Source organism: Malurus melanocephalus, unplaced genomic scaffold, assembly GCF_030028575.1.
Source record: "Malurus melanocephalus ecotype Western Australia unplaced genomic scaffold, MMel_1.1 scaffold_32, whole genome shotgun sequence".
Taxonomy (NCBI): Eukaryota; Metazoa; Chordata; class Aves; order Passeriformes; family Maluridae; genus Malurus; species Malurus melanocephalus.
In genome coordinates this window covers 2,819,320-2,846,505 of record NW_026623264.1, presented here as the reverse complement: position 1 = coordinate 2,846,505, position 27,186 = coordinate 2,819,320, and the positions used below count along the sequence as shown (strand labels likewise).

Below are 27,186 nucleotides of genomic sequence, written 5' to 3'. Positions count from 1 at the left end.
AAAATTACAACAAACATAACTTAATCAATTGTCCTGACTCTCCCCGTACCCATCAAAGTGCCTGAAAGTTTTTATTCTCACACATTCTTTGCATACCAGGGTAATATTTTCCATGTTATAAAGGTAAAGTAGCAAAATATTAGGAAAGTGCTTTTCAGAAGCTTCTCTGAACATGTAACACAAAAGATTATGTGGGAATAAGAACGCGTGCAAAACTGTCACTGATTGTGTCCAGAGATGAGGAGAGTTCCTAGATTAGTTAAGGAAGGTGAAAATTCAATCAAAAGTGCTTGAAAGTACCAACTAATGAGCTATTACATGTAACAATTCACAAAATAAGATAAAAATTTGAAAATATAGTGTGGCTAGAGAGTTCTCACCAGTATTTCCAAATCCTTCTACAGACCACAAAAAGAGTCCCACCGGCCTAACAGAGTTCAAAATTTTAGGATATTTCTAGCATTTGGCTTTTAAGTGGAAATTCAAAATTATATAGCTTTCCTGACAGATCACCACAGTACATACATTATGAACAGATTTTTGCTGTTGTTTAACAGGATACCATAAAACATTTAAGCCCTTTGTGATCGTAGCAACAACACAGTTCTGTTTCAAGATRGACAAATTATGCTTAAAAATTGTAAAACATGCAGTGAAATTGAAATACACCAGGAAGGCTGTAATACTTGGAAAAAAAGAAATGGACTAGTGCTACCTTTTGCATGTACAGCCGAAAAAATAATCCTTTCAACCACAAAGCTATGACCACCTGTGTGATGCTTAATCAGTGAGAAGCCAAGCCAGGCTCTCTGCTGAGTCTTCTGTCAGTCCAATAGGTTTAGGACAAGTCACAGCTCAGCGTGAATCAGGTAGGAGGTGGCACTGACAATACCCCACTGATTCACACCATTTCCCAGCTGAATGTGAGTCCTTCTGTGGCCAGACTGGGTCTGGTGTTGCTGCCCAACGTGTTGGGTGGCTGATGYACTCATGGGCAGAAAGAGCGCTGCAGATTGACAAGATTTCACATAAAAGCTCTCTTAATAGAAAGGRAGACAAGCTCTCTGCTGAACTGACTTTCTAGACCAGGTTCAAGCAYCGGTGTTTTTTTCAGACACTCACTGCAGTAAAGTTATAGATGAGGAATGAGTCCCCCCTGCTGGTTCAGACTGACAGGCACATGCAGAAACCTCCTAGTCCTTCCTAAYTGCATTTTTATTGCTCAAGTCAAGACTATCCCAATGYTTTTAAAAGCCAGCATAAGAAAGTWCAATTTTAAAAGGATCTGGCTGGCTAAATGGGAAAAATGGAACAGTAAGTGCTACTGTATCACAGCTAAAATATCCTTTAAGATCATGATTATAAAGCATGCAACCTTAACCATTGTGTTTGATCGAATTGTTGTTAAATCGGAATAGCTTAAATAATTTTGAAATATTTTCAGTAAATTCAGTTTTACAAGCTTGTGGCTTTTGATACCCATATTGATGCTATTCACAGAAGTGACCTCTTGTGATGATCACTTAAGTCCCAAATTCAGGCACTAGTGGCGTGAAGAGTCTGTTCTGTTCAAGTCAGTATGAAGATTACTGCTGAAGATTATAAAGTACCAAATACTTTAATTTTATTAAATCCTCTTTCTTTATTATAATCTTTTTCCTATATATTCTGATCCAGAAGGAAGATGAAAAGGAAAGAGAAGTGGAAAGAGCTACACAATAGTGTTACTTCACTGAGGTTTTGTCACAATTTAYTTCATTTATTTCGAAATCCTTTGCAAGTATGTTCAGTAGGAACCAACTGTCATATCCAATTAACAGTACATAAATCCAAGTCTAAAAAATTTAAGACTTCATACCTATGACTTTTAATTCTTTTACATCTGAGATGCTGAGAACAAAAGTTTATTCCAAGCCTCCTCACTGATTTGTGGTTAAAATCCTTAAAATAATTCATGATACTTTTCTCTTCTTTCTGAATGGATCTAAAAAGTGCTTAACTTACTTGTGATTACTTTTCAAAATAATCACTTTGGATTGTTGGCTTCAGATGAGTACGCTGACCAGATAAGCACTTATAAGTCACTGAAATCTCCCTCAAGAAAGATTTAGAATATACATGATCGTAACAGCCCATCATAGAAAAATAAATAACAGTATACCAGTGTAGCAGAGGAAAATATTCCATTTCAAAGTGTTAGTCAGAGAAAATTAAAGATTATGTCCTAGTTCTTGGCATGTAACAAATTTCACTTTAGTGGAAAACTCTTTTAAGATGTTAACCGCATTTACTCAATAAAGAAAGAGGCAATAATAATTTTCCTTGCAGGAGTTTTAGAAGTAGATCRTTTTGCATCTGGAAGCAGACATGTTTATTCATTCTGATTCTGGRTTTAGGGTTGATGCTGAAGGCACTCCAACATAAAGGGCCTCTATATAAGGCATAAGACTGCATTCACAAAATAAAAACACTCTCAGCTATCAGCATGATGAATRGAAAACTGAAGACTCTCTTCTCAAATCCCCTCACCCTATCTTTGACAATATTTATAGTGAAAGTAGAAAGTCRTGCCCAGGGATACAAGAAAGAGGTAAAGGAGTAATTTCCTCTACATGCAGCTGATGAAATGCTTGAGAGTGCCAGGGGAGTCCAATCCAAGAGCAGAGTGCCTGGCACATATCCAGCAGTGAGTTGGTAGCATTCGAGTAAGAAACCAAAGAGTTGTTGAAATAGAGAAAAAGTGCTCTGCATTATGCTGAATATATTCTGTTAAATGCTATATGAACTTTGGCTTAGTGGTTTGATTTGAATATATCACATTAAAACACTGGAGACTATTCTAATGAAGCAAATACATACCAGGTGGTATGGTTTTCCTGTGGAAACAATTATGTTGGAAACAACTCTCTGCAACTTGCCAGTAGGCTTATGGTTTATTCTCTGCAAGCCAAGTTTAGGATTAAAACTCACAGTTGTACTCTAAAGTCTTCATTAAACTTTTCAAAGGACAAGTTCAACTAAAATTGTCAAAAAGAAGAGAAAGAAGAGGGGGAAGGGAGAAGAAAGGGATGTGTCCTACCTGAGGCTCATGGCAAGCACACACCACAGCAACACTGTCCACCCTGGAATTCTAGAAATGGAGACAGCTGGACATGTTTTGCGGCTGTTTGCTCTTGTTCTCTGTTATTCCCTGCTTAAAATAGCTGCTTGCTGAGGTCTGTATAGCTCTGGGATAATCTTATTACAGTGGATCCAACTCCTAGCTAGCACACTTGTCCCATTTCTCAGTCAGGCTGCAGCAGGCTATTGCTGTACATGGGGACATGAAGAAATCCATGGTATGAGGCATGAAGTAATTTGTGGTATGGCCACAGAACTTCTGAGCAACYAAATTACAGCAGCTTACCAAGTTTCCACCTATTAAGTTATACRGAGCAATTGTAAAAATCCACGTCTACTCTTAATTTTTACAGCACAAAGAGATTTTCATGAAGTTTCCACCACCTAAATTAGGCCCTTATGGTACCRTGCAAAAATTTACAGCTTTTCTTCATCTTTGCCAGTGTGATGACTTTGGTCTGTAATAAAGCAAGATCCAGTCAAATTAGTTACCTTTTAATTCTACAGAGTGTGGCTAAGAGTGTGAAGTACCTCAAGGCTTTAAAGATTCCTCTTTGAAGTATCAAAAGGGGATAATTTTCTCATCMGAAATTTTTACATTTGCAAGAAAAGGATGAGGGTTGTGGGATAATTTAATTTAAAAAATAACTTTAAAGAATTACAAGGAGCTTTGTACTGTRTAATTAAGAACAGATAGGGACTAATGAATAATAATGTGGACAAAGCCAAAAACTTGAGAGAAGAAAGAGGGCCACCAGCAAGAAAATAGCGTGTAGTCAAAGACTGAAAAGAAAAATTTGCATATAACCTGACTGCTGTTTGAAAGGAAAAAAAAAAAAAGAAAAAACTCACTCATCTATGACCTTCTGTGGAACCATTTAAGGCTGGAAGGGGATAAGGAAAAACATATCTAGGAAGGAGGCTTCAGTTTTTTCATATAGAATCACAAATTAACTAGGTTAGAAAAAAACCTCTGAAATCACTGAGTCCGACCTATGAGCAAACACCACGGTGTCAATTAGACAGGGCTCTGAGCACCACTTCCAGCCTATCCTTGAACATCTTCAGGGACAGTGATTCCACCACTTTCCTGGGCAGTCCATTCCAATGTCTAATTACTCTTTGTATGAGGAAATTCCTCCTGATGTCCAACCTAAACCTCCCCTGGAGCAGCTGGAGGCCCTTTCCTCTCATCCTGCTGCTGTTGCCTGGGAGATCAGCAACCCCCAAAAGGCTACAAGCTCCTTTCAGATAGCTGTAGAGTGATAAGGTCACCCCAGAGCCTCCCTTCCTCCGGGCTAAACMATCCCAGCTCCCTCAACTGCTCCTCACAGGACTTACCCTCTAGACCCTTCACCATCMTCATTGCTTTCTCTGGACATGCTCTAGCACCCCAACATCCTCCCTAAATTAAGGGGTCCAGAACTGAACACAGTACATGAGGAGTGGGCTCACCAGTGCTGAGTAATRGGGGGSAATCACTGCCCTGGTCCTCCTGGCCACACTGCTCCTGATACACATTGATAYGTTCCTGCTCTTCACACCACATCAAGTGAAACTGGTACAAGGATAAGATGCGAGACCAAGCTGCTGTGAATGATTGGTTAGTCCTGAAAAGGTTGCAGGAGCTGGCAGCCTTCATTGTAAATGTTGCCTTGCAAATTATACAGTTGGTAAATCACTTATTTCAGAAAACTGGGCTTCTACGTTAGTATTTCCTTCAGAACATCTATGTGTACAAGCACATTCTCTATATTTCATAAGTTGTTTCTTCTATATCATATATGTTACCCACACCCAAAGAAATATCAGCAACTTCCAGGGATGAAAATGTTAGTAGTAGTAGTAATACTTCTGTAACTAGTACTGGTTTTCACCAAGTCTATAAGACAAGAAAAATACACTAGAAGGAAACAGTAGTTCACATAATTAATAGGGTTGTTAAAYAGACACAGAGCTAACAGACTTTGGGAACTACCTGGTATTAATTTGTTTATTGAAACACTCACACCACAGTTGATTCTCTTGCAGGATTTGTTGGTAGCAAGAGGGCCTGTTCTGGTTTATGCACATTTTCTACCTTAGGACTCCAAGCATTTCAGAGCTTCCCACTTGGAAATGCACTCAGTGCATTRCAAAATACCTTTATTAAGACAGACTATCCATAACCCAGCGCAATGCAGAAGCACATCTTGAAGTCTTTTTGGATTACAGTTCCCTTGCTTTATTTTGATTCTAACTGCTGTCAACAATTCCAAGGATCTAAATCAGTCACATGTGTGCAAGCATACTCAAATCCTGTGTTCATTTTTGGGCCACTCACTACACAAAGGACATTAAGGTGTTGAGTCCAGAGAAGGRCAATGAAGCTGGTGAACAGTCTGGAGCACAAGTCTTGAGGAACAGCTCAGGGAACTGGGGCTGTTTAGCCTGGAGAAAAGGAGGCTCACAGGTGACCTTATCACTCTACAACTGCCTGRAAGAAGGTTGTAGCCACATGGGGATCAGTCTCTTCTCCCACTTAGCAAACAATAGGACAAGAGGAAATAGCCTCAAGCTGCACCAGGGGGTGTTTAGACAATATTAGGAAAAAATTCTTCACTGAAAGGGTTATTGAGCATTGGAACAGGCTCCCCAGGAAACTGAGTCATCATGGTGGAGATGCATAGATGCATAGAGGTGGCACCTAGGGACGTGGTTTAGTGGGGGATTTGACAGTGCTGGGTTAATAGTTGGACTCAATTATCTTAGACGTCTTTTCTAACCTAAGTGGTTCTACGATCCTATACACACACTCTAAATGTAGCAGCAAACAAAAGTAGAAGCAGGCAGAAAATTTAGTATCTTCTGTAAGTCTGCTCCTCCCTTTCCTTAATATAAAAGTACTATTCTATTATTTCAAATTGCACATTGGAAGTACTAAATATTTTTTCTGAGACTACATCATAGCCAGAATCATGATCTATCTTCTGGCAGAATTCTGGACTCCTTAATATTATATTTAATCGTTTGTGTCAGAAAGCCTACTAGCTTAACTTGTATTTCGCAACCAGAACACAAGCAGAAAAAATATTTCTCTTTCATAGACGGAAGCTTAGCCACTGGGATGGGTTATTTTACTCTTGCTGCTTCTGAATTGGCRAAATCTCAAATTTAGAAATGAAAACTTTTTGCAGTCAGAAGAAAAAGATGAGGATTTTGATATTGCCTATGGAGTACATAATTTTAGGGCCTTTCMTTTACCTTCTTCTGCAAGCTCTGTTTCTTGTTGTCCCTGTATTCGGCATTGGAAGATCAAGTCGACTTAATCTTTCAATGCAAGCATTAAAAGAAGTGAGTGAATGCATCAGACACAGAGAATACTTTTACCTAGGTGTAAAACATAATTTCAGTGAGGACAAATAGTACAACCAGGTGATCAGAATTGCTTGTTCAATATAATTTGAACCTCAAATGTTCAGCATAACTTAAGAAAATTTTATTATTGCTACCTATGGAATGATACTGGCTTAATGAAACTCAATCAGGCATTCAAAATTATAGCTGTGCGAACACAAAAGACCTGCCTCAAAAATACTGGAATGGGATGATTTGCTTTTTAATTACTCAGCAAGTACATTGAGGGCAGTCAGAAAAACAACATTCAGCCCCAGTGGTTTAGTACCATCTGTTGCGTCATCCTACAAAAGTAAATTGAAATAGTAGTGTTGGAAGACATTTAGACTTTTAACAGTCTAAATACARTTTTTCAGCTAAAACTTAGGAATCATCTTGAAATTTAGCTATAGTAATTTTTTTCTTTATTTGCAGAATCAGGATGACTAATAGAAAACATCAGATTTTCCTATTACAAAGGGTACTGCTAACACATAAGGATTAACTTTAACTTTGAGGGTTTTTTTTGATTCAGTAATTTTTTTGTCTCAAAATATTTAGGCCCTTCATTCTTTGAAAACATGTATCCATGAGTTTACATGCCTTGGGCTAAAAATTTAAATCCAACCTTTACATAATCAAGGGAGAAGAACCTTCTTCGAAAACATGTATCCATCAGTTTATGTGCCTTGGGCTAAAAAATTTAAATCCAACCTCTACATAATCAAGGGAGAAGAACCAGTCTAGCACCACAAAAAGACCTGAACCCCTTTTTAGTTGAGTGAGAGGTGGCTTTTTTATCAGTTCTGAAAATCAAGAGGTACATTTTTAAAAGGCACAAGTGCTTCCCCACCTTACATAAATGCTACAGAATGCATTTTAACCAGTAGCTGCTAAAATTTTCTTTCAAGTAGATTCAAATAAAGCACCTGTTGTCTGTGGAATGTTCACAGAGCAAATCTTATGCCCTGGTGCTTTCTCCTGCCCAGAAAAGAGGCTTATCACTCTCCACCTCTGGGGAAAGGGTTGTATGGAGTGGGACTTTAAGAAACCTGAGAGTAGTTTTGAGCAGCCAGAGATTACTACAACACAGTCGTCCTCCCCATGATCTCCTCTCCTCTGGGAGTAGGTTGTAGTAGGAATTCACAAGAACACCTGTCTGCTTTCCAAAGACTCCTTCTGGCTACCAATGGTCTCACAAAGGGACTGGAAAGCCATGTTCACTCTTTATACCACCAACAACACCGATAAAGAGCCCAGCATTTTTGGATTAAGTACAATTAATATTTAAGGCTTAAYAGCTTAACTAAATACTTGATGAGTCTAATGGGTGTTGATGATTTTTCTATTACACATGGCTTTTTTTGACACAGAGAAGGTGAGACTGCACACAGCTCATATGTTTTACAGTTCTCTGGAGAGCTAACAGTAACAATCAAAACAAGAACAAACAAGCACAAGACAGGTCTAAGCATCTCCTTACTTTTACTGTACTTTATATGGTTAACTCTAAAGAAATGCTCACATTGTTTGTAATATTTTTTAAAAACTGTCTCTTTTTATACATTCCAAGATGCATATTTGAAACTCAAGCTACCTGATACTTAAGCAAGTGTAATAGATTTTTACATTCTTTCACATTTACAACACTGCATTATGGGCAATGACACCAACAATATCTTCAAATTATTTCCTTCCATCAGCTTCCTTTACCTCCTCTAATTCCTCAAATTTAAACAATGGGGTTTTGTCATAGCCCATGAGATGGTTATAATCCTGAGGATTTGGGAAAAGCGTAGGATTAACAAGCATTGATTTYGTTTTAGCATAAAATGTTGTAAACATCTTGGTGATGTCTGGAATCTTTACATCTTTCTGATGGAAAACAGTTGCTTTTTCTCCCAAGATGGCATTGTAGGTAATGGCTGTATAGGTGTCCACTTCATCTTTATAATAGAGTCGGATCACGTAACCTTTTGTAAGGATATGCAAAGTAACCGGAGTTACAAAYGTAAAAAACCCGATCAACCCATAAAAGGCAGCTTGGACAAGCAGACTTTCCACTCCAATACCACTCTTGAGCATGATGTAGGGCATCATGAACAGGTTGAATATGCTGGTGGAGTAAGAGAAAAACCTCACACCTACATAAAACAGAACACAAAGAAAATTAAGGTTAACTCTTATGACTAAAATCTTCTCTACAATTACATATATTCTTCTACCATATCACAATGCCATTACTTGAATTTATGAAGTTACTGATAATGGTTTTCCTTTTTTTTTTTTTTTAAGTTCACTGAGAAACCTTTGAAAGCTCAACCCTGTTTTGTTGTGACCATTCTGATTTGTTTGTGTTTGTATGTTCATGTTGGGTTTATTAAAGCTGGTAGCTGGCTCTATTTCTATGATGCACTCAGCTATTAGCTGTTATACACACCTATGATGTTTTTACTTCACAGGCAGGAAAACTCATTTCTAGCAATATTTGAYTCAAGTCATGGACACATCCAATGGTGCTCACTGAAAATATGGCAGACAGGGAATTTCTCTCTTCTTTAACAACTAATGTTGATACTCAGTGTGCATTATRAAGTCAGTTTGGTCCCTCACCATGCATAAACCTTGGGTCATTAAATTTTAACAAGTACTCCAGACCCATCTTACAYGTGGTTTGAAAGATGGTAGCCAGTGTTGTGGAACACCTACAGTCCTTAATCCACAGTGAGAATCATGAGGCCAAGATGCTATGACAAATAAGTACGTTAGGACACATTTAAAAGAWGTGTATTAGAAAACACCCAATGTCTTTTACTTTTCATGAGGTTTTTKTAACATTAACCAGTCAAAGACAGATAAGAAAATGTCACTACAGCAGAGCATTTCATCACAATACCTGTCTCCCTGGGAAGCATTTCACGAACACTTCCAAGCACACAAAATGTGTGCAGTTACAGCTCATCTTTGCTGTTTATTGGGATGGCTAAAAAACCACAAGGGCTGCAAGAGATGCCAAAGAAGGCTGAGGGGTTACAGAGAGGAACAGAACTCCCTGCACATCCAGCCAGAGAAGCAGAAACAAAACACTACCATTACCACTTTGTTTGTTTTGCTGTACAGACAATTCASATTTTGGCAAACTTGGAAAGGAGAACACTCACTTTTACTGTTCCATTTTAGAGTTACTAAACACTGTTATAAAAATAACAAAAAAAAGGTAATATAAACCACTTAAAGTCACGTACCTAACACWGTCTTTGCCAAATTTCCTTTATAAACTAATCTTCCATGTTCTGGGTGATCATGAGGGGGTGATGTGCTGAGGCTGCGAACAGCCACTCCTTGAAAGGAGGTAACCTGAAAGATGAAAACAGTAYATGACTAAGTAACATCAGTACTACACCTTGTATCTACCTATCCATCTATATACTTTATGTGTATATACTCACATAAAGTTTCTCCTTGCCCTAAACCCACTCCCAGCATTTTAAACTAGGGATTAAACTTAGGTTACACTCCAARGCATGCCAGAAACTCCAACTAATATACTGCCTGACCATTTTAATAATTTTCCATATAAATATCCCACATCAGCATTAAATGTTTGCAGCACTATTACTGAGAATTTAGGCAGCAATCAATTTACGCACCAGTTTGCAGGGAGACATTTATGGCACCTGTGCTCATCAGGTCTCTGTTTGATCATAGAATGGCCTGGACTGAACCAGACCTTAGAAATCATCCAGTTCCAACAGCCCTGTTGTGGGCAGGGACACCTTCCATTATATCAGTSTGCTCCAAGATCCATCCAGCCTGGCCTTAAACTACTGGAGGGTTGAGGAATCCACAGCTTCTCTGGGCAACCCATTACGGTGCCTCACCACCCTCACAATAAAGAATTTTTTTCCTACTTAGATTGGCAAATAGCTTTCTTTAGATTAGCTAAACCTGTTGTCAGTTTGAATCCATTCCCCCTCGTCCTGGCACTTCACTTCCTTATAAAAAGGACCCTTCCGACTTCTGTATAGGCTCCCTTCAGGTACTGGATGGCCGCAATTAGGTCACCCTGAAGTSTTCTCCAGGCCGAACAAACTGAATTTCCTCAGCTTTTCATCATTAGAGGGATGTAGGACAGGTGCTACATCCTTCTAATCATCTTGGTGGCTTCCTCTGGACTCGCTCCAACTGTCCCCCTGTGTTGGGGCCCCCAGAGCTGGACGCAGCACTCCRGGTGGGTTCTCACCTGAGCCTAATAGAGAGAAGAACYGCCCCGGGAAGAACCTCGTTTTCCTCCTCAAAATCCCCCAAGAGCAAAACCGCGAATCCAAGGGCGGGCAGCCACCCTTCCCTCGGGGAGCGGGAACACTCCCCCCACTCCCACACACAGTCCCCACAGCCCCCACACACAACCTGCTGGGACCTCGCGGCGGCAGCCGGCAGGGAGRGCCGGTGGCGGCAGGCGGGGGGCGCGGTGCCCCGCAGCCATGCGAGTGTGGAGGTGGAGGCGGAGGCGCGGCGGCAGGCGGCGGAGGCGGCGGGGGCGGCGGCGGCCCGGAGCAGCAGCAGCGGCAGCATGGCGGGGCCGCGGCCGCACCGGGGACACCGCCAACGGTGCCGCACCGACAGCCCCCGCCGCGCCGCCGCCACGCCGCGCTTTGGTTCCGCCCGCGGGAAGGGTCCGGCCCGCTCGGCAGCGCCCCCGCCAGGCTGCCGGCGGCGCTGCGGCTCCGTGTCAGCACCTCCCGTGCGCCGCTCAGCTACAGAGTCTCACAATTAAACTGCGCTGGAAAASACCTCTGAGGTCATCGAGTCCAACCCATGGCCCAACACCACCACGTCAAACAGACCATGCCACTTACTGCCACATCCAATCTTTCCTTAAGCAACCCTGAGAGATGGTGACTCCACCACCTCTCTGGGAAGCCCATTCCAATGTCTAATCACCACTTCTGTGAAGAAATTCCTCTGGATGTCCAACTTGAACCTCCCCTGGCAGAGCTTGAGGCCATTGCCTCGTGTCCTCTCACCAGCTGCCTGGGAGAACACGACCCCCACCTATTAAACCTCTTTTTAGCAGCAGAGAGCCATAAGGTCTTCACTGAGCCTTCTCTTCTCCAGCTAAACTTCTCCAGCTCCCTCAGCTGCTGCTCATAAGATTCGTGCTCCAGAACCTTCACCAACTTCGTTACCCTCAGGACACCCTCCAGCACCTTGATGTCGTGCATTGAGAGGCCCAGAACAATCCACAGGGCTTGAGAAGCAGCCTCAAAAGTGCTGAGCACAGCCCTRGCCCTGCTGGCCACACTATTCTGGATACAAGCCAGGATGCCGCTGGCCTTCCTGGCCACCAGGGMACACGCTCACTCATGTCCAGCTGCTGCAGACCGACACCCCCAGGCCCTGACATGGCGGACCTGCGGCTTCCCCACCCCCGGGGACTACGCGCCCCAGCATGCACCGCTCCGGGCGCACGGCATGGCGGGAGCATGGGCGCAGCACGGTCGGGGTGCGGGGGGGCCGGAAGCGGCCCGTGACCCGGGCGGAAGCGCTCGGAGGTAGCTGGGCCGACACCGCGGCCCTGCGAGCGGGGCGGAGGGAGCGGCGCCCACGGGTGAGGGGCGGCCGCGGGAGAGAGACCCCGCCGGGGCCGAGAGGGACACCCCGGGGGCGGGGCACCCTGTTGGGCGGGGAGCGGAGAGCCCCCGCAGCCGACCCCGCGGAGGGCAGYGGGCCTCGCCCCGCTCTTGGGGGGGGCTGAACGGGGACCGGGCGGAGGGGCCGGAGCGGGGCCGGGGCCGGCGGGGTGCGCGGGGCGCGGTGCCAGGTCCGGGTTCCCCCGCCGGGGTGGTGGCGAAAGGCGCGTTCCTCCCCCAAAACGTTCTCCTTGGAATGCCGGCGCCGCCGGGAAAGGGGCTCTCTGGAGCAGTGTTGGGTTTGAGCATCGCTCCCAAACTCCTGCCGTAAGTGACGTTCGCCCTCTTCTTATGCCAGGCCATAGCGAGAGGGGAAAAGTTAAGACCGAAAGAATTTAGGATGCGCCCCTAGGGGTTGTTTTGCCAAGGTGAGAAGTGATTTGGCTGTAATGGTCGGCGAACATAAGCAAAGCAAAGGGTGATACACCTACATATAGCAACAGAAATGAGCTTTCGAGTGCCGTGTATTCCTCAGAGGGAGGTTTTGTTTTAATGTAAGGGAACTTGAGCATTGCTAAGTTATTGATGGCTTCACATTTATTTGTGAAAAGGTGATGGTGCTTCTGGCAGTTTGCTTTGACAACCAATTTAGTCTTCCACCAAATATTTATTAAATATGTTTGGTACGGTAGACTGTAAGTTAAGCTTTGCATTCTAGGAAGACCTAGATAGTCACAGGCAATTTGTTTACTTGGCTTCGATGGCTTTTGGAAGCAAACCAGAACACAGATAAACAGGCAGGCAAGAGATCTTAGGATAAGAACCACTTTGTGGACTTATTTCTGAATAATCTACATGCTCCCAGTTTTCTTCCTTTGCTATAATAAGGACCAAAAATAATTGCTGGGGAAAAAATGGTTTATTAACTGAAGGGTTACTTTGAAAAGGAATAAGTGTTGATTAGTATATTTGCTACATATTTGTACATGTGGCACATACATACCTYATGCCTTGAGATCAGTCTTTTAATGAGCTTCAGTTATATCAATAAAATGTTTATGTCAGTAATTTTTTTGCTAACATTTCCATTGGGAGCATTAAGATAATTTTTAGAAACTTTTAGCACTTCAGCATTTCATTTTTTTCCTTATTGTGTCAGAGAAGGGCCATTTGACATTTTTGCTTAGTACCAAAGTGGGTGATGAACAGATTTAAATAGTTTCTTCACCAATGGTATTCTTGTAGTGAGATTAATAAGTATGACATTCAAGGATATGCAACTTMAGGTGTTTTACTGTGTTTTTACAATTCTCATGTGTTACAAATAATCCTTAAGTTGTGTCACAAAAGAATGGGGTTTGCCAGATAAAATTAGGGAAATTTGATGTATTTCGGACAAGTTTTCTTTGCACCTAGAAAAGTTCAGGATTTAGTTATCTTCATTGTGGGGTAGTTTGCATAACARTAGTTTTTGGTGAATGCCTATAACAAGAGGGCAGAAATCCATGCCCTGAAAAATTTTGCAGTATGCCAGCAGCCTTTTTTTCTSTGATGGTAAGAGCTGCACAGTACAGGGCTTTTATTGTATCTTTGGAAGAGAACAGTAACACTCCCCTGCTCATGTGGTTTAGGTTTTTTTGTTTTGKTTTTTTWAATCTTTTTTGCCTTGAAGCGTTCTGAGGAATTACTGAAAWGGAAGGTTTCCTTAGATATGCAAAAAATCTTAACTAAGACCTTTGGTACTCCTTACATGGTATCCTACTGCATCTCGGTTTTCTAAACGAGCATTCACATGTAGTATACCTTCTTGTCACATTTCAGTGTGTCCCAAAAAATTTGAATTTTAGTGCCTGAGAGTATTGGAGTAGTGAATCAGCTGATTTGGAAATCATGTTGTACAGTTTCTCCTCATGTTTTTGCTAAATATGCTTCAATCCCTACCTSCATTATTTTTTGATGCTTTCTGAACAATGAATGCTAAACTGAAGAGCAGTGCTTTTAAACAGGATTTTATGCAGGGTAGGGTAGAATTTAGGATTGAACAGTAGGAGGCTGCTGTTGTAACGCACATCAGCCTTTGATAATTTATGAACTCTTACTGATACATAAATGACAAGAAACAAATGTCACATTTGGCTTTTAAGCGCACCTAGGAATTTGTGAAGGCATTTGTATTATTTGCCACATGTGTTCCAGAAACTGATAGCATAGGATACAAATGTAAGCAGCAGAAGCATACARAAGTCATGTGTGCATTGTGCAGTTAATGATTTGGAAGCCATTTGAATTTCCTTAAACCAGAATCTGAGGGTTTTTTTTCTTTATCTGTGGGATAAAAGCATGTGAATGCTTGCAATGTTTGCGTAGATTCAGTTTTCTTGTGGTAATGAGAAGAGAGCAGTGGGGTTCTGGAAGCTGGTGGTCGCTTGTGTTCAGCTGCATTAGCCTATGTCCCTCAAGTCTGTTCCACTCATTGACATACAAGGCATACAAAGAAATTCTGGAAATTCTGTCAAACTTGGGAGATAAGCATGCAGCTTTGGGATTGAGCTGGGATGGTTGTGGACATGCTTCAGTTTTGTTCTTGCATTTGATGGTCGGGAGAAACAGGAAAGAGATCAGACCAAACTCACTATACCATCCTATTTCTTTTTAGAGGTGTAAGAAGAAGATGTTGAAGTCGGCAAAAAAGAACACTTGCATTGTGTGGCTTAAGTGTCATGATTTGAGTTWTATTATATTTCACTATATTCTTTCTACCTCATATGTAGGCAATTTGTGACAATTTTCAGTTCTCTACTATCTAATGACAATTTAATGTATTCTGCAGCAGGAAGTCCTTTTTAGACTGGTTAGAAAGTTTCTGTGCTAAATACTCTGGGTGTAGTAGTACTCCCCCTCTGATTAAAAAGTGGTATATTGCTTTTATATAAACTTCCTCTTAATAATGCCATTTTGCTCCTTTTTTTTTTAAGGAGGCAAAGCAGGAGAACAGTAATACCTAATATATGTGCTCTTTTGAGATTAAAGTCAGGGAGCTGAGCTACCTTATGGTAATGCCACATAAGCTTCTTGAAGGGCAAATGGAATTGTGAATGTACTTCTGTGTAAATTAGTGGTTCTTTGCAGTAGTCTGAAATAGTCAAATCAAAAATATATAAAAAATGCACGTTCACAAAACTTGGATTGTTCTCTTCCTGACTGCTCCATTGGTGTAGTCTTGGTGAAGTCAAACAGGGGCAGCTATAAAATGTGGAAAATTAATTAAAATATAGGTAGTTACCAGGCATGTTCAGAAATCTCGTTGTTTTTCTTCAAATTGTCCTATTATTTATGCTGCTTTCATTTTACATAAGGAAGATACAGTGGTATGTTTTGTAATAAACATTACACAGGAAATACACTGAGAAAAAATATTTTTTTGGAAGATAACATACAAGGTTGCTTGACTCACCTATTATTTAAAACCTAAGGCCCTGCTGTTGTCCATTTTAAAAAATGTGCAGAAAATTTCCCTCCATACTCCTTTTATATTCCCTATTTGCACAAGTGAGAATTTGTGGGAGATATTTCTAGATCCTTTTGATTAATTTTCTGTGTGCATTTTTTTCTGGCTTTGAAAATGTCCTAATCTTTATACAGTGTCATGACAGACTGAACAGTTCTTGATCCAGAAGAGGAAGAACCATTACTGTTTTTTTAGATTTTTCAGGGTGCGTGAGTTTCTTGGGTTTTTTTCTCCTCATTTGTTGCATTGATTCTCTCATTTTTCTGGGCTCTCTGCTGYTGATATTTTGTAAGGAATAAATTTATACTGCTAATAGTGTTCATGTTCTGTTTTTTTAATGACAGATTATTACATTAGAATGGAAACTGAGAGAAACTCAGTGTGTCTCTTGGTAACATGTCAAATGCATCATGTATTGGAACATACTGTCTTTTTCTTAAAAGCAGATTGACTTTTCTGCATCTTTTACTTTTGGCAATAAGATGTTTGGGAGATTTCTATAATCAGAACAAACTTGGATTCTGGAATAGCACTATAAATTTTGTTCTTTTTTTTTTTGTTTACGTTCATTTGTTGAACTTAAACTGAGRTATCATGTTGGCATAGGTTTCCTGCCAATGTTTATCCTTTTAAAGAAYTTTTATATTTATCTTGATTCCAGTTTTGCTAAGCTAAATAAGGAAGATTATTTTTTCTTTTAAAAAACAGTCTCTTTGGTCATAGCAGTAGGTCCTGTCTGTAGTTCTTGTAATTCAAACTTCTTTTTCTTGAAAACAGGAATTCAGAATTCTGTGTGGTATTCCAGACAAGCTTTTGCTCCTGTGCAACAATGTTCATATTTTCTCATCTCTGTTGCAAAAGAATCCTCAAGGTGCATTTGCCTCTTTGTCCCTCACCGTTTATTTTTCCTTTTGCCTTCACAGAGCTGCATAAGTTTATAGTTTACCACAGAATGACTATACCCCCAAATAATAAGCCCTGACAATGTTAAAGAAGATTGTATTGGTTCCTCCATGCAGGAATCTTGCATTTCATGTTACTTAATTTCATGTGGCTTCTAGTATGCCGTTTTTCAAGACTTGTCACTTGTGTGTGTTATGCATTGTTCCGCTTTTGTTGCAATGCTTTCCACTTCTGTCTCATTTAAATCTACCTATTTTTTCTGGCAGCACTGTTAAAAAAAGTTCAACCCATTTTTTTGGAGGAACTAAGGATTCTTTTCTAGTCTGGTTGTTCTATGTTTGCAACACCATACTGTATTCTTGTAGTCTTGTGGAAAGGTTCTACGCCATTTTAAGATGACCTCTTATCACATTTATTTAACCCCACATGATGTACTGAGCCCAGATTGCATCTTGTTAGAGTTTCCTATTTTCCAAGGAAAATGACTGAATAATATTTTAAAAATTAGATTAGTTCAGCATGCCCTTAAACTAGTAAGGCTGACTGCATTTTTATCCTGTTTTACTTTTTAGTACAATTAAATTCAGACCACTGAGCCTGAYAATTTTTTTCTTCTTTGTTAATGACTGTATTTTTTCCTCTCTAATSATATGATAATGCATTTTATTTTAATATTAATTTTGATATTAAAATGCTCATAGTGTATTTTTCTGACAGCTATTTTTTTTGTGTAGATTTTTTTTCAGTTCTCCGTTTTCAATTTTTCAGCCTCCWCAAGTTAGGCTTTTACCTTGCAAGGCCTTATTAAATCTGCATTCCCAGTAACTAGCCTGTCTTTATTCCTGTGTTGGGTGGCATTATTTGTATTGTAAACCAAGGCACATTTTATCATCACCAACACTTCCAAAAAAGTAGTTTCAATTCTGTATTAAGGGTTTTTTTCCCAGTATTGTTATTTGTAAATCATAAGGGGTTTCACCACTCTTTTGGAACATAGCAAATAGTTTCRTGGCTAGAAAAAGAGGTAGTACCAGTGATCCTCTTCTGCAAAGTAGAAGTAGTAATGTGAGTTATTCCTTCAGTTCCAGAGCAACAGATACTSTCCAGTAAGATTTCCATTTGCAAAACCTATTGAAATACGGTGAAAGATCCCATTGGTTTTGGGCCCTAACAGTCCCAGCATCCCAATGTAATTTCTTTAGATAAGGTCCTGGAATTACTGAAAATGATGAAGACATTTAACACTCCATGTTAGGGAGTCTCTACTATAGCATGGACAAATTAACCGTTAAAGAACATTCTTCGATGTGCCTTATATTCAGGAACTTTTCACCTKCAAGAGTACAGGTTAAGATGTTCCTTATACCAGGGGTAAAGCAAGTATTTTATTCTGTGAAGTTAAGATAATTTTAGAAGACAGCAGCAGTGTAAGTAGAGGATTATTTTTGCTTATTTCTCAACAGAAAACTAAAAACTATTGGTTATGCCTATGTAGTTTTATTAGGTATGCATAACAAAGTGCCTTCTTGTGAAAGCTTGAGCAAACATTCAGGCTGGTTTTTTTGTAGCTATGAAAAAAAAGAAGATGAAATAAACTAGTATCAAAGTGCTGTGGGGAAGTAAACCAATCAGCAGTTACAAAGAGATGCCTGTGGTACTTCTTCCAAATCTTGCAGATACCTTAGCTTGTTTACATTTTTTTGCTAAACTTTACCAGAACCGTAGCAGGGAGAGAATGTAAAGTGTGGTCTCTATTCTGAGCTCTTTTCTGAGCCCTCAACCCTGAATATCAGCTGGGAGACCACCCAAAATCACTGATGCTATTTTCCTGAATCCGTGGGCRCACAGCAGTATCATTGATTTGTACTGGATTAATGTTTGCAGAGTGGCTGTTGATATGAATGGAGTTTTAGGACAACAGGTGGRTGGGTAGAATTTCTCTTCCAAAGTTTTCTTTGCTACAGCAGAGATGCAGTTTATCTTTAAAGAAATGTAAGTTGTATTTGAACATATCAGATTTATTTTTCAAATAAATGCTTCAATTTCTCTAGCTCTTTAAATTCGTTTCCATGGAGGAATACACATGCAGCAAGCTGGATCAGTATACATTAGCTATAGAAGATCCTGATTAATTTACAGTGGGAATACCTACGTTATGTGTCTGAAGTAGATTACCTAGGTGATATTGGTGGTGGTATTGGGAACTGTCAATCTTCTGTGAAGGGCAGGTTGAAGGCCAGGTATTTAGTGCACACTGATTAGACTGATCCCTGAGCCYTCTCTGCTCCAGCCTAAACAACCCSAGTTCTCTCAGCCTGTCCTTGTATGACAAGTGCTTCAATCCCTCCGTCATCTTTGCGACTCTTTGCAGGATTCAGTTCAGTCTGTCTGGACCCAGCACTGCAGATGGGTCCCAGTAGTGCTGAGTGGAGGGGCAGGATCACCTRCCTCAACCTTCTGGCAATGCTCTTTAATAAAGTCCAGAGTGCTGTTGACCATCTTCACTGCAAGGGCACACTGCTAGCTCATGTTCAGCTTGTCCACCARCACCCCCAGGTCTGTTTATGCAAAGCTGCTTTCTAGCAGGTCGGTCTCCAGACAGTATTGCTGCCCAGGTCAAGGTTTACATTTCCCACTGATGAACTTCATAGGTTTCCTGTTTTCAAAACACAGCTCATGAACATTGCATGTTGTGTATCATCATATTCTTTCTGGAAGAGTGTTTATGGTAACAAAGATTARTAAGGGGACTTGAAAAATTGTACTGCTGACTCAAAATACTGCCACTTGTATTTTTTCAGACGCTCCTATTGCAAAATCTGCAGTTGAAAAGAAACAATTTTTTTAATAAGAAGAGAATGGGTAAGTTCACAATCTCAGAATTTTTTTTTTGTTTTCCTATGATTTGAAGTATTTTCTATCTGACATCGGTAGAGGAGGTGGATTCTAAGATTTTAAATATTGATCTTGTCGCTTTTTCATGTAGCCTCAAAAGTTTATGGAACTTCTTACAAATGTTTTGTTGGAGAATTTTGTCAAGTGACTATTTATTTATAAAAGACTTGTTCAGAGTGCATCCATTCTTAAAAAAATTTTCACTTGCTTAACTTGCTTAGTCCTGAAAATGTACATGCCAAAATAGGAATGCCTTTAGGCTTTTATAGCATTAAAAATTTATATAGTGGACAGGAAAATTTCACTATATAATTTTTAAATAATTCTTTCTTTGTTTGTTAACTACAATCAGCCTGTTGAATTCTGGCTCAGAGATCATAATATGGACTGATTTCTCATAAATTCCATTGTGTGTGATATGACTACACATCTGAAACTGTTGTTTCTGCCTCTACAAATGACTGGTTAATGAAACAGGATTTGACAGATTCTGGTTTTATCTATACTTYTTCTGAATGTATTATAGCATGTTTGGCATTGACAATAGTTCATTAAAATTAGCAATAACTACCTAATAATTYAAGTTTAATTTCAAATTCACCAAACGACTTTGTTGGGCTATTGTTTTTTTTTTCTATACTGACAACAGCTTTTAAAAGTGGCACTATTGGGTTACAATAAATAAAGGAACAAAAAGGGAAGGGGGATAAAAATCTTTGGCAGAAACAAAGTAGAGAGTAGGTATTTAGTGAAACAGAARGGAGAATGGAGACAGAAAAAGCACAGTCAAAACTGCTGTGAGGAGAATTTTCAAATCTCCCAGGGTTTAGTGCTTTGCCACTTTCCATGCTTTCACCAAGGGCCATAACATGGGTATGCACTGATGCTGTGTGGTTCTGGATCTGGTTGGGCAGTCAGGRAGGATGAATCTAATTTCATGTCRTTTCTTCAGTRCAGGAATGTTGACTKCTTTTATTGTTAYGCTTCMAAAGCACTTTTTTCCTCGATGTCTTTAGTTTTCAGTATCATATGTGTGTTTAGTTAAATTTTAGCAAGTATTGGTATGATATGTATGACTRTAGACTTCATGGAAGGAAGCAGTAGCACATTCAATTCACTTGAGAATGTCTAAAGGAAAATTTAATCCTATGTAGATTTTWCAAATCATGTCAGAATTTGATGATGAAGGGATGTTAACAAAAAAAATCCAACTTTTGCAAAAGTACTTTAAAATGGATTGCTGGTTACTTCAGAAAAGTTGTCTTCAAATATGCAAAATGCTTCCATCTCATTTCTGGTTGGGTTCTTTGGTCTGCAGACATAGTATAGAAAAGACTGCAACTTGCGTTTTTAGTGATGTGAATCAGTATATTTTGTTCTGAAACTGTTACCTATTTTTCCATTATAGATGGGGAAGAGAAAACATACGGTGGGTGTGAGGGCCCAGATGCTATGTATGTGAAGCTAATATCCTCCGATGGCCATGAATTCATTGTAAAAAGAGAGCATGCATTAACATCAGGAACAATAAAAGCTATGTTGAGTGGACCAGGTATGTACAGAACACTTGGTGCTTTCATGTTCTTTGTTTTCACATTTGGATTTTTATCATGCTGTAAGTGAAGGTTGGAATAAAGGGTAACATTTCCACATCCTGCCTAGTTTTGTTTCCAGCAGATTAGTCTGTGGTATCAGACTTAAAATCGGACTCTGCTTTTGAGCTTTTAGTGCTCTTACAGTGTAATTGCTACTAGTTTCCCATTATATGAGAACTTCAGGGTATTTAATGAAACATGGAGCTGTCAAGTTCAAAATGAACAAGACCTGGTAGTTCTTTATTGCTACATCCATGGCAGAACTTCTAGTATTCCATATGGAGTTAATTTGCTTCATAGCAGGTTACATGGTTCTGTGCTTTAGATTTGTGACTAAAACAGTGGCAGTTAACACACCTCTGTATTAGAGGAAAGGTGTTCACACACTGTTTAGGCCTCCTCTGTTTCTCATTTCCCCCAYCCAATGACCAGACAGGAGGGTATGCAAGAGATTGGGAGGGCACACAACCAGACACATGATCTGAACTAGTGGAAGAGATACTATATGCCATATAATGTCGTGCTCCAAAGTGAAAAAGGAAGAGGTGTGAAAAAGGAAGGTGAGCCATCATCTGGTGCTTGGGAACTAGCTGCTCATCTGCCCATGGGAGATGGTGACTACCTTTGCATCACTTGTTTACTTTCCTTTCTCTTCTTTCAACCCACAAGTTTTCTTGCTTTTCCTCTCCTCTTCCCTTGTCCACAGCAGTGGCAAATGAGCAAGCAGCTGTGTGATGCTTTGCAGTTTACTGGGGTTAAGGCAACATGTTCACAGCATCCTATGGCAAGGAGTTCTGAGCTTAATGATGATAGTTAGCTTAAGACTGGGACAAAACAGATAAATTTATGGAAGTACTTTAAGTGTTATTAAAAATAYGAGAATATATCTGGTTTAAGAAGTGTCTGAACTGTTTTGAAGACCAAAACGGYCGTGGAGAGAACAGGGAGAAATTAATACAAGTGCTTTCTCTCTTCTGTACCCTCATCCTATGCGTTTACCTTTAGCCACTGGAGTGGTGGGCAGTAGGCTACATGGAGCTTGGATCTGAATRTGGTCATTCATATGTTCTCTTTTAGATTCTGGTGAGGGAGATTACTGGAGATCACTGAATCATTTAATACATTTTAAAATTACTTAGTAATRCTTGGGCAAACTGAGCAATTGAAATACTCAGTACAATGTTCTGCTGTCATTTTAATGGTTGCATTTGAAAGTATGTAGTTAAGTGGTATGTGTCCATGTCAGCCTCTCAGACATCTAAGAGGAAGAATAGTTACAAGACCTGCTCTGAATATATTCAGTGTGAAGGAATAAGAGGCAAAGTAGCCTGCTTAGAGGGCTAGAAACTGACTTTTTTAAAGGACTGAGCATTTAAGAATATTAGGTATAAAAACTAGCAAGATAAATGGGTCACAAGGAAAAGCACTGTTGCTGTCTAGTTCAGTAGGTCATAATTTCACTGATGTGTGTTTTGTTTCAGTGCTGTGGCATGGCCAGTATGCTAGCATTTCTTCTTTTGCTTCCAACTGTTCCTGTACTAAAATTCAAGCCAAATTGGCTTCAGTGCATGCAGATATTTCTGTCAAATATTTATACACAAATCTGTGTAGACATTAGTWAATAACTCTGCTTTGTAGCTAGAAGGGGATGCCCATAGAAATAATGGGAACTAAGCATTACTAGTCTCCCAGAAACATGGAGTTAATATTAGTTTTTTTTTGTATTTCAGTTTAATGAGTTGAAAGTTCAGAGATGCAAGGGAGAGACAAAAATAACAATAGAAATCCTGTGGGACTAACCATAGGATCCTAACCTTTGTATCATCCAGGTTTCATACGCACTRTAGAAGCTAATATCAAATGTAYTTGTGTTTTGAGATTTGAGCTTTGAATAAACTTTTTAATAGGGATAAACTCGTATTGTATGTAAACTTTCCTCCAGTACAACTAGAGTTTCCCTGTCCCTGCTGTGWGTCTGTTTTCACAGCTTATCAAGTTAATGCATCTTTRAGGTTTSRACCCTCTTGTTGAATGTGCCTGAAACTGAGACATTSAAAGCTACTGGGTCATAGAAGGGACTACTGATAAGTGTGCATATGCAGATATGAAACATCTAGAAACCTATTTTTTGTTTCTTGGATAAGACAGCTAGAAATTTGGATTGATTCCACTTAGAGTTAAGTACACTACAGTTTCAGAGCACCTGTCAGCTATATTAGAAGTAAACTTAAATTTCTGGTGTAGTTGTCAAGAATATTGTTGGCAGACAGCAGCCAAAATAAGCATTTAATAATGCTGGGTATCTTAATATTATTGAGGGCTCTAAATATGTCACATCCTGCTTTACAGTGAAGAATCTAATACCCTGGAATGTGGGACTTACTCAAGTCTGTTTAGAATGCATTGTATTAGTATGGTAAATTGTTTCATTTTGAGTGAATTGAGATTCTGACTTCTGGTTTGGTGTTCTTTTGTGTTGTTTTTTTTCTTTCCACAGGACAGTTTGCAGAAAATGAAACAAATGAGGTCAATTTTAGAGAGATCCCATCCCATGTCCTATCCAAAGTATGCATGTATTTCACCTACAAGGTCCGCTATACTAACAGCTCTACGGAGATTCCTGAATTCCCAATTGCACCCGAAATTGCACTGGAACTTCTGATGGCTGCAAACTTCTTAGATTGTTAAATAAAATAAATTATAATAAAAAATGTAAAACTTTTTTCAGTATTTAATACATGTAGTTCAGTTAGTAACTTTTTTCAGATAGCATGTTGCGTGTGTGCTGTTGAGAACTGTAAAGTTCACTGCAGAGGCAATTGCCTTCAGTTCTTTTGCATATAGCAATCATTCAGTTGGAGTTTGTTTTGCTGCTTACACAAATAAGGACCTTTTCACAAACTGAGACAAATAAACAAATATGCCAATTAGTAGATGGCTATGCCTTATCCTTTAGGTGTGGTAGAATTTTCTTTTAATACAATGACCATAGCAATTACTGGAGTTTAGTCTAATACTCTCTAAAAGGTAATTATAGTTACATTTGAGTAGCTGTTTAGGGTTTCTAGTTTTCTCTTATTTTTAAAGTTTCTAAACATCTGAACTTAATCTCCTTTGTAAGATAGCTGTCCTGTAGCATAGTTACACTAACTAGATTAGTAGTGCCCTCTTTGTATACCGTCAGTGATATTCCATTTAGGTTGCAAGTGGAGTATGTAGGAGAATGCTTAAGGCTTTTAATTGAAGTCATAGTATAGACATGTGCAACTTGTGTACTTGATAACATTTTTCTTTTATAACCTAAATTTACCCCGTTAGTAATTTCAAATATTCCAGTCGCTTGTCTGTACAGTTAGACTGTGATCCTACTGACAGTGACTTTTAAGGGGGAAAATAACTGTTACAATCTGTGTATATTCTATATAACATATAAAGTTATTCTTAATATACTGTCACTTGACCTGATAAGGATTTTATATGGCTTCAGTTATGGTTTATTTCCATTGTTCTGATTGTTCATGTAAAGTCTGTATTTAATCTCTAGAGTAGTAGCCATTTAAATTTTGTAACATAGCAACTGAAAAGAAAGAAGTTGTCCTACCTTTTACCTCTTCCTCGACCTCTCCCTTGTACCCATAGCAAAAGACCTGAAATGTGGAGGTCTTTTATATTTGAAGGAAAGGACATTAAGCAGATGTTTTAGGAGCTGTTTTATAAATTTCGTAGGTATTTCCAATGTTTTTACAAATATATTAGGGGAAAAGGATTGGCAAGCCACTGACATATTACTAGAGTGGAGCACATTATCTCTTGGTAGTTCCTGCTGGTAGTTGCTTGTACTATCAGTTCTTTGTTTGAAACAAGTTTCCATAAAGAAAACAAACAACTTGAGACAAGAAGTTGCTTTTTTGTTCAGCTGCAGCCTGAAGAACCCTTCTGCTAAAATCATCTGTAAATGAGAATAAAACTAATGCATCATGAGAAATGATGCAAGAACAACATAATTACCTTTTCCATCAGCTGCTACTGCTTCAGTTTTGTTTTGATCAAGAAGTGATTGTGGTCTATCATGGAAAAATCCCACCAACTGATGGGTGGAACCTCTTGATGTTTTAACTCACAGCTAAGTTAGAGGGCTAAAACTCTCTTCTAAACCTGTTTGTCAACATAAATACAACTTGGAAGAGGATTTTCCTGGATGAAGCTTAGTATCTTAGACTATGCTGTCTGCCCATGGAGGAGGTCAGTTCTGACAAATGAATTGTTATTCTGGGCTTAAACAATGCTCCTATTTGTCGATGTGTTGATAGATTAGCTGACATTTATTCACGTCACATACTCTGTCACAATTAAATGTATTTAATGTGGGGATGTTTGTGACTAGATTGGCTTTGCACGGTAAAGCTGAAGTGCATTGTAGGGTGATTGTCTGAAATCCCATGTGTAAGCACTCTGGTCAGTGCTGTTAGTAACTCATTTTCAAGAGCACTAGAATGATAAACCAGAGATACCCTATTATGCTGCTTTTGTTAGAGCCGCTAGGAATACCCTAAAAGGTCAAGGAATACCACCATGGATATTTTAGTCACAACTACATATCAATCTGAGCGACTCTTTTAAGTTCATTAGCCATTTTTAATAGTCTYGAGGATAAAAATTATTTCGTTTTGAACTAAAGCAAAAAGGATGTCATTTTTTAAAATGTGGGGTTTTTTTCTTCCCCTKTTTAAGCATTCTAAAACAATTCCTTAATTTTGTTAGAATACATTGCATTTTATGATTCTGTATTTCAGCAGTAAGGTAAAATAGCTGTTTTAGCTCTGAATAATAATTTTGTTGGTTTTGTTTCAGATTAATGTATCATACAGTAGCTTTGAACACTCAGGAATTGCAGTAGTGTCCCAGAGTGCACTATTTGCAAAACCACCGGCTGTTAAAATGAACCAGATTTCTAAGGGGGAGGGGGGCAGGGGGAATTAGTGCAATTTCCATGATAGTTAATGCTATTATCAGACAATTGGAAACTTACCACGCTTAACCCCTGAGTTCTAAATAAATTTCAAAGTTGAAAATTTTTAAATCTGTGTTTCTGTTGATTTATAACTCCTCAGAGGGAGTGTTTGTATGCAGTCATTGTTTTCATGGCTATATTATATGGTGAGCAAATTGCTAATGTAATTAGCATTTGGATAATAGGTTGTGAAACTGCATGTATAAAATTAAAGGTGGTGGGTTTTTTCATCATTCTGGAGAGTTTCTTAGATTTGAAATATTTAGATATCTTTGTGCTGCTATGAATTACAAGTATCCACAATTCTCTGCACCGAGTACTAAAAAGGCATGGTATTTCTGAACAGACTTGAAGAGGATACTTTCAAGGATACTTCAAGGATATTCTGCTGGGGATATTTTGAAAACTTTAAGTGTCCCTTTGCTTAGGTAGTCCATTATGTGATGGTTCAAATTTTAAACTGAACTGCTGATTTAGCCATTAAAACTTCCAGATTCTTTATTAACTGTAAGCAGTGAGAAGAGTCATGGTTTGTCATCATTTGAGTATATATAAGCTGCTGAAGAAGTCTCTGGTGGTCTCCAACATGAAATAATCTGTGCATCCAGAATAATCAGAACTCCCTTCCATAAGACATGAAATTCCTTTTTGGTTTTGAACTTGAATAAAGGAGGATTCACCATCAGGATTCACTGTGCCATTATATTTAACAGATGTTGAACATGATATCTAAAAGATATTTCTCAACAGTAGGAAGTTTGGGAAATCGGTTGCTCCTGTCTGTGTTTTATTGCTGTATATTTTATTTCACAGGCCTAAATTGCAGTAAGTTACTGTTTTTCCCCCCACCTTTCTTCTTTTTACTTTGCCYATTGTGAGGGTGCTCCCAGCACTTACCTGAATCTGTTAGTTTGTATGAAAAGTGGACAAAGAACTTCGTGGGGCAGGAAAGTTCACTTTTCAGTTCATGTTTTGTATTCCTAGTTTTATTTTGTCACTTCTCAAATGTTGCACTGTAATATAAGGGAGTAACAGTTACTGTGCAGTCCACAAAAGCACAGTGAGAAGTAACAGTATTCCTACCTAAAAGTAAGGGTCAAAGCTACGGTATGAACTTAATTTGAACACCTGAATAAGACAAAAATT

The 27,186-nt window shown here is 39.2% G+C and overlaps 2 protein-coding genes across 4 annotated transcripts; one reads left to right on the top strand and one right to left on the bottom strand.

The window, feature by feature from the left end:
- Positions 1 to 7,543: 7,543 nt before the first annotated feature.
- On the bottom strand, positions 7,544 to 11,719 carry TMEM70 (transmembrane protein 70). 2 transcript variants are annotated; one of them, XM_057363950.1, is made up of 3 exons: positions 11,355 to 11,719; positions 9,741 to 9,852; positions 7,544 to 8,639 (listed from the first exon to the last, which is right to left on the bottom strand). In XM_057363950.1, exons 1-3 carry the CDS (start codon positions 11,421 to 11,423, stop codon positions 8,182 to 8,184), a joined length of 639 nt encoding a protein of 212 aa, XP_057219933.1. In that variant the 5' UTR covers positions 11,424 to 11,719; the 3' UTR covers positions 7,544 to 8,181. The 2 variants fall into 2 exon arrangements, with proteins under 2 accessions (XP_057219933.1, XP_057219932.1); XM_057363949.1 differs by lacking the exon at positions 11,355 to 11,719 and adding an exon at positions 10,906 to 11,125.
- Positions 11,720 to 12,018: 299 nt separating this feature from the next.
- Positions 12,019 to 26,689, top strand: ELOC (elongin C). Of its 2 annotated transcripts, none has more exons than XM_057363947.1 (4): positions 12,019 to 12,106; positions 19,341 to 19,401; positions 20,843 to 20,986; positions 23,527 to 26,689. In XM_057363947.1, exons 2-4 carry the CDS (start codon positions 19,398 to 19,400, stop codon positions 23,715 to 23,717), a joined length of 339 nt encoding a protein of 112 aa, XP_057219930.1. In that variant the 5' UTR covers positions 12,019 to 12,106; positions 19,341 to 19,397; the 3' UTR covers positions 23,718 to 26,689. The 2 variants fall into 2 exon arrangements, with proteins under 2 accessions (XP_057219930.1, XP_057219931.1); XM_057363948.1 differs by lacking the exon at positions 12,019 to 12,106 and adding an exon at positions 12,355 to 12,455.
- The last annotated feature ends 497 nt before the right edge of the window (positions 26,690 to 27,186 follow it).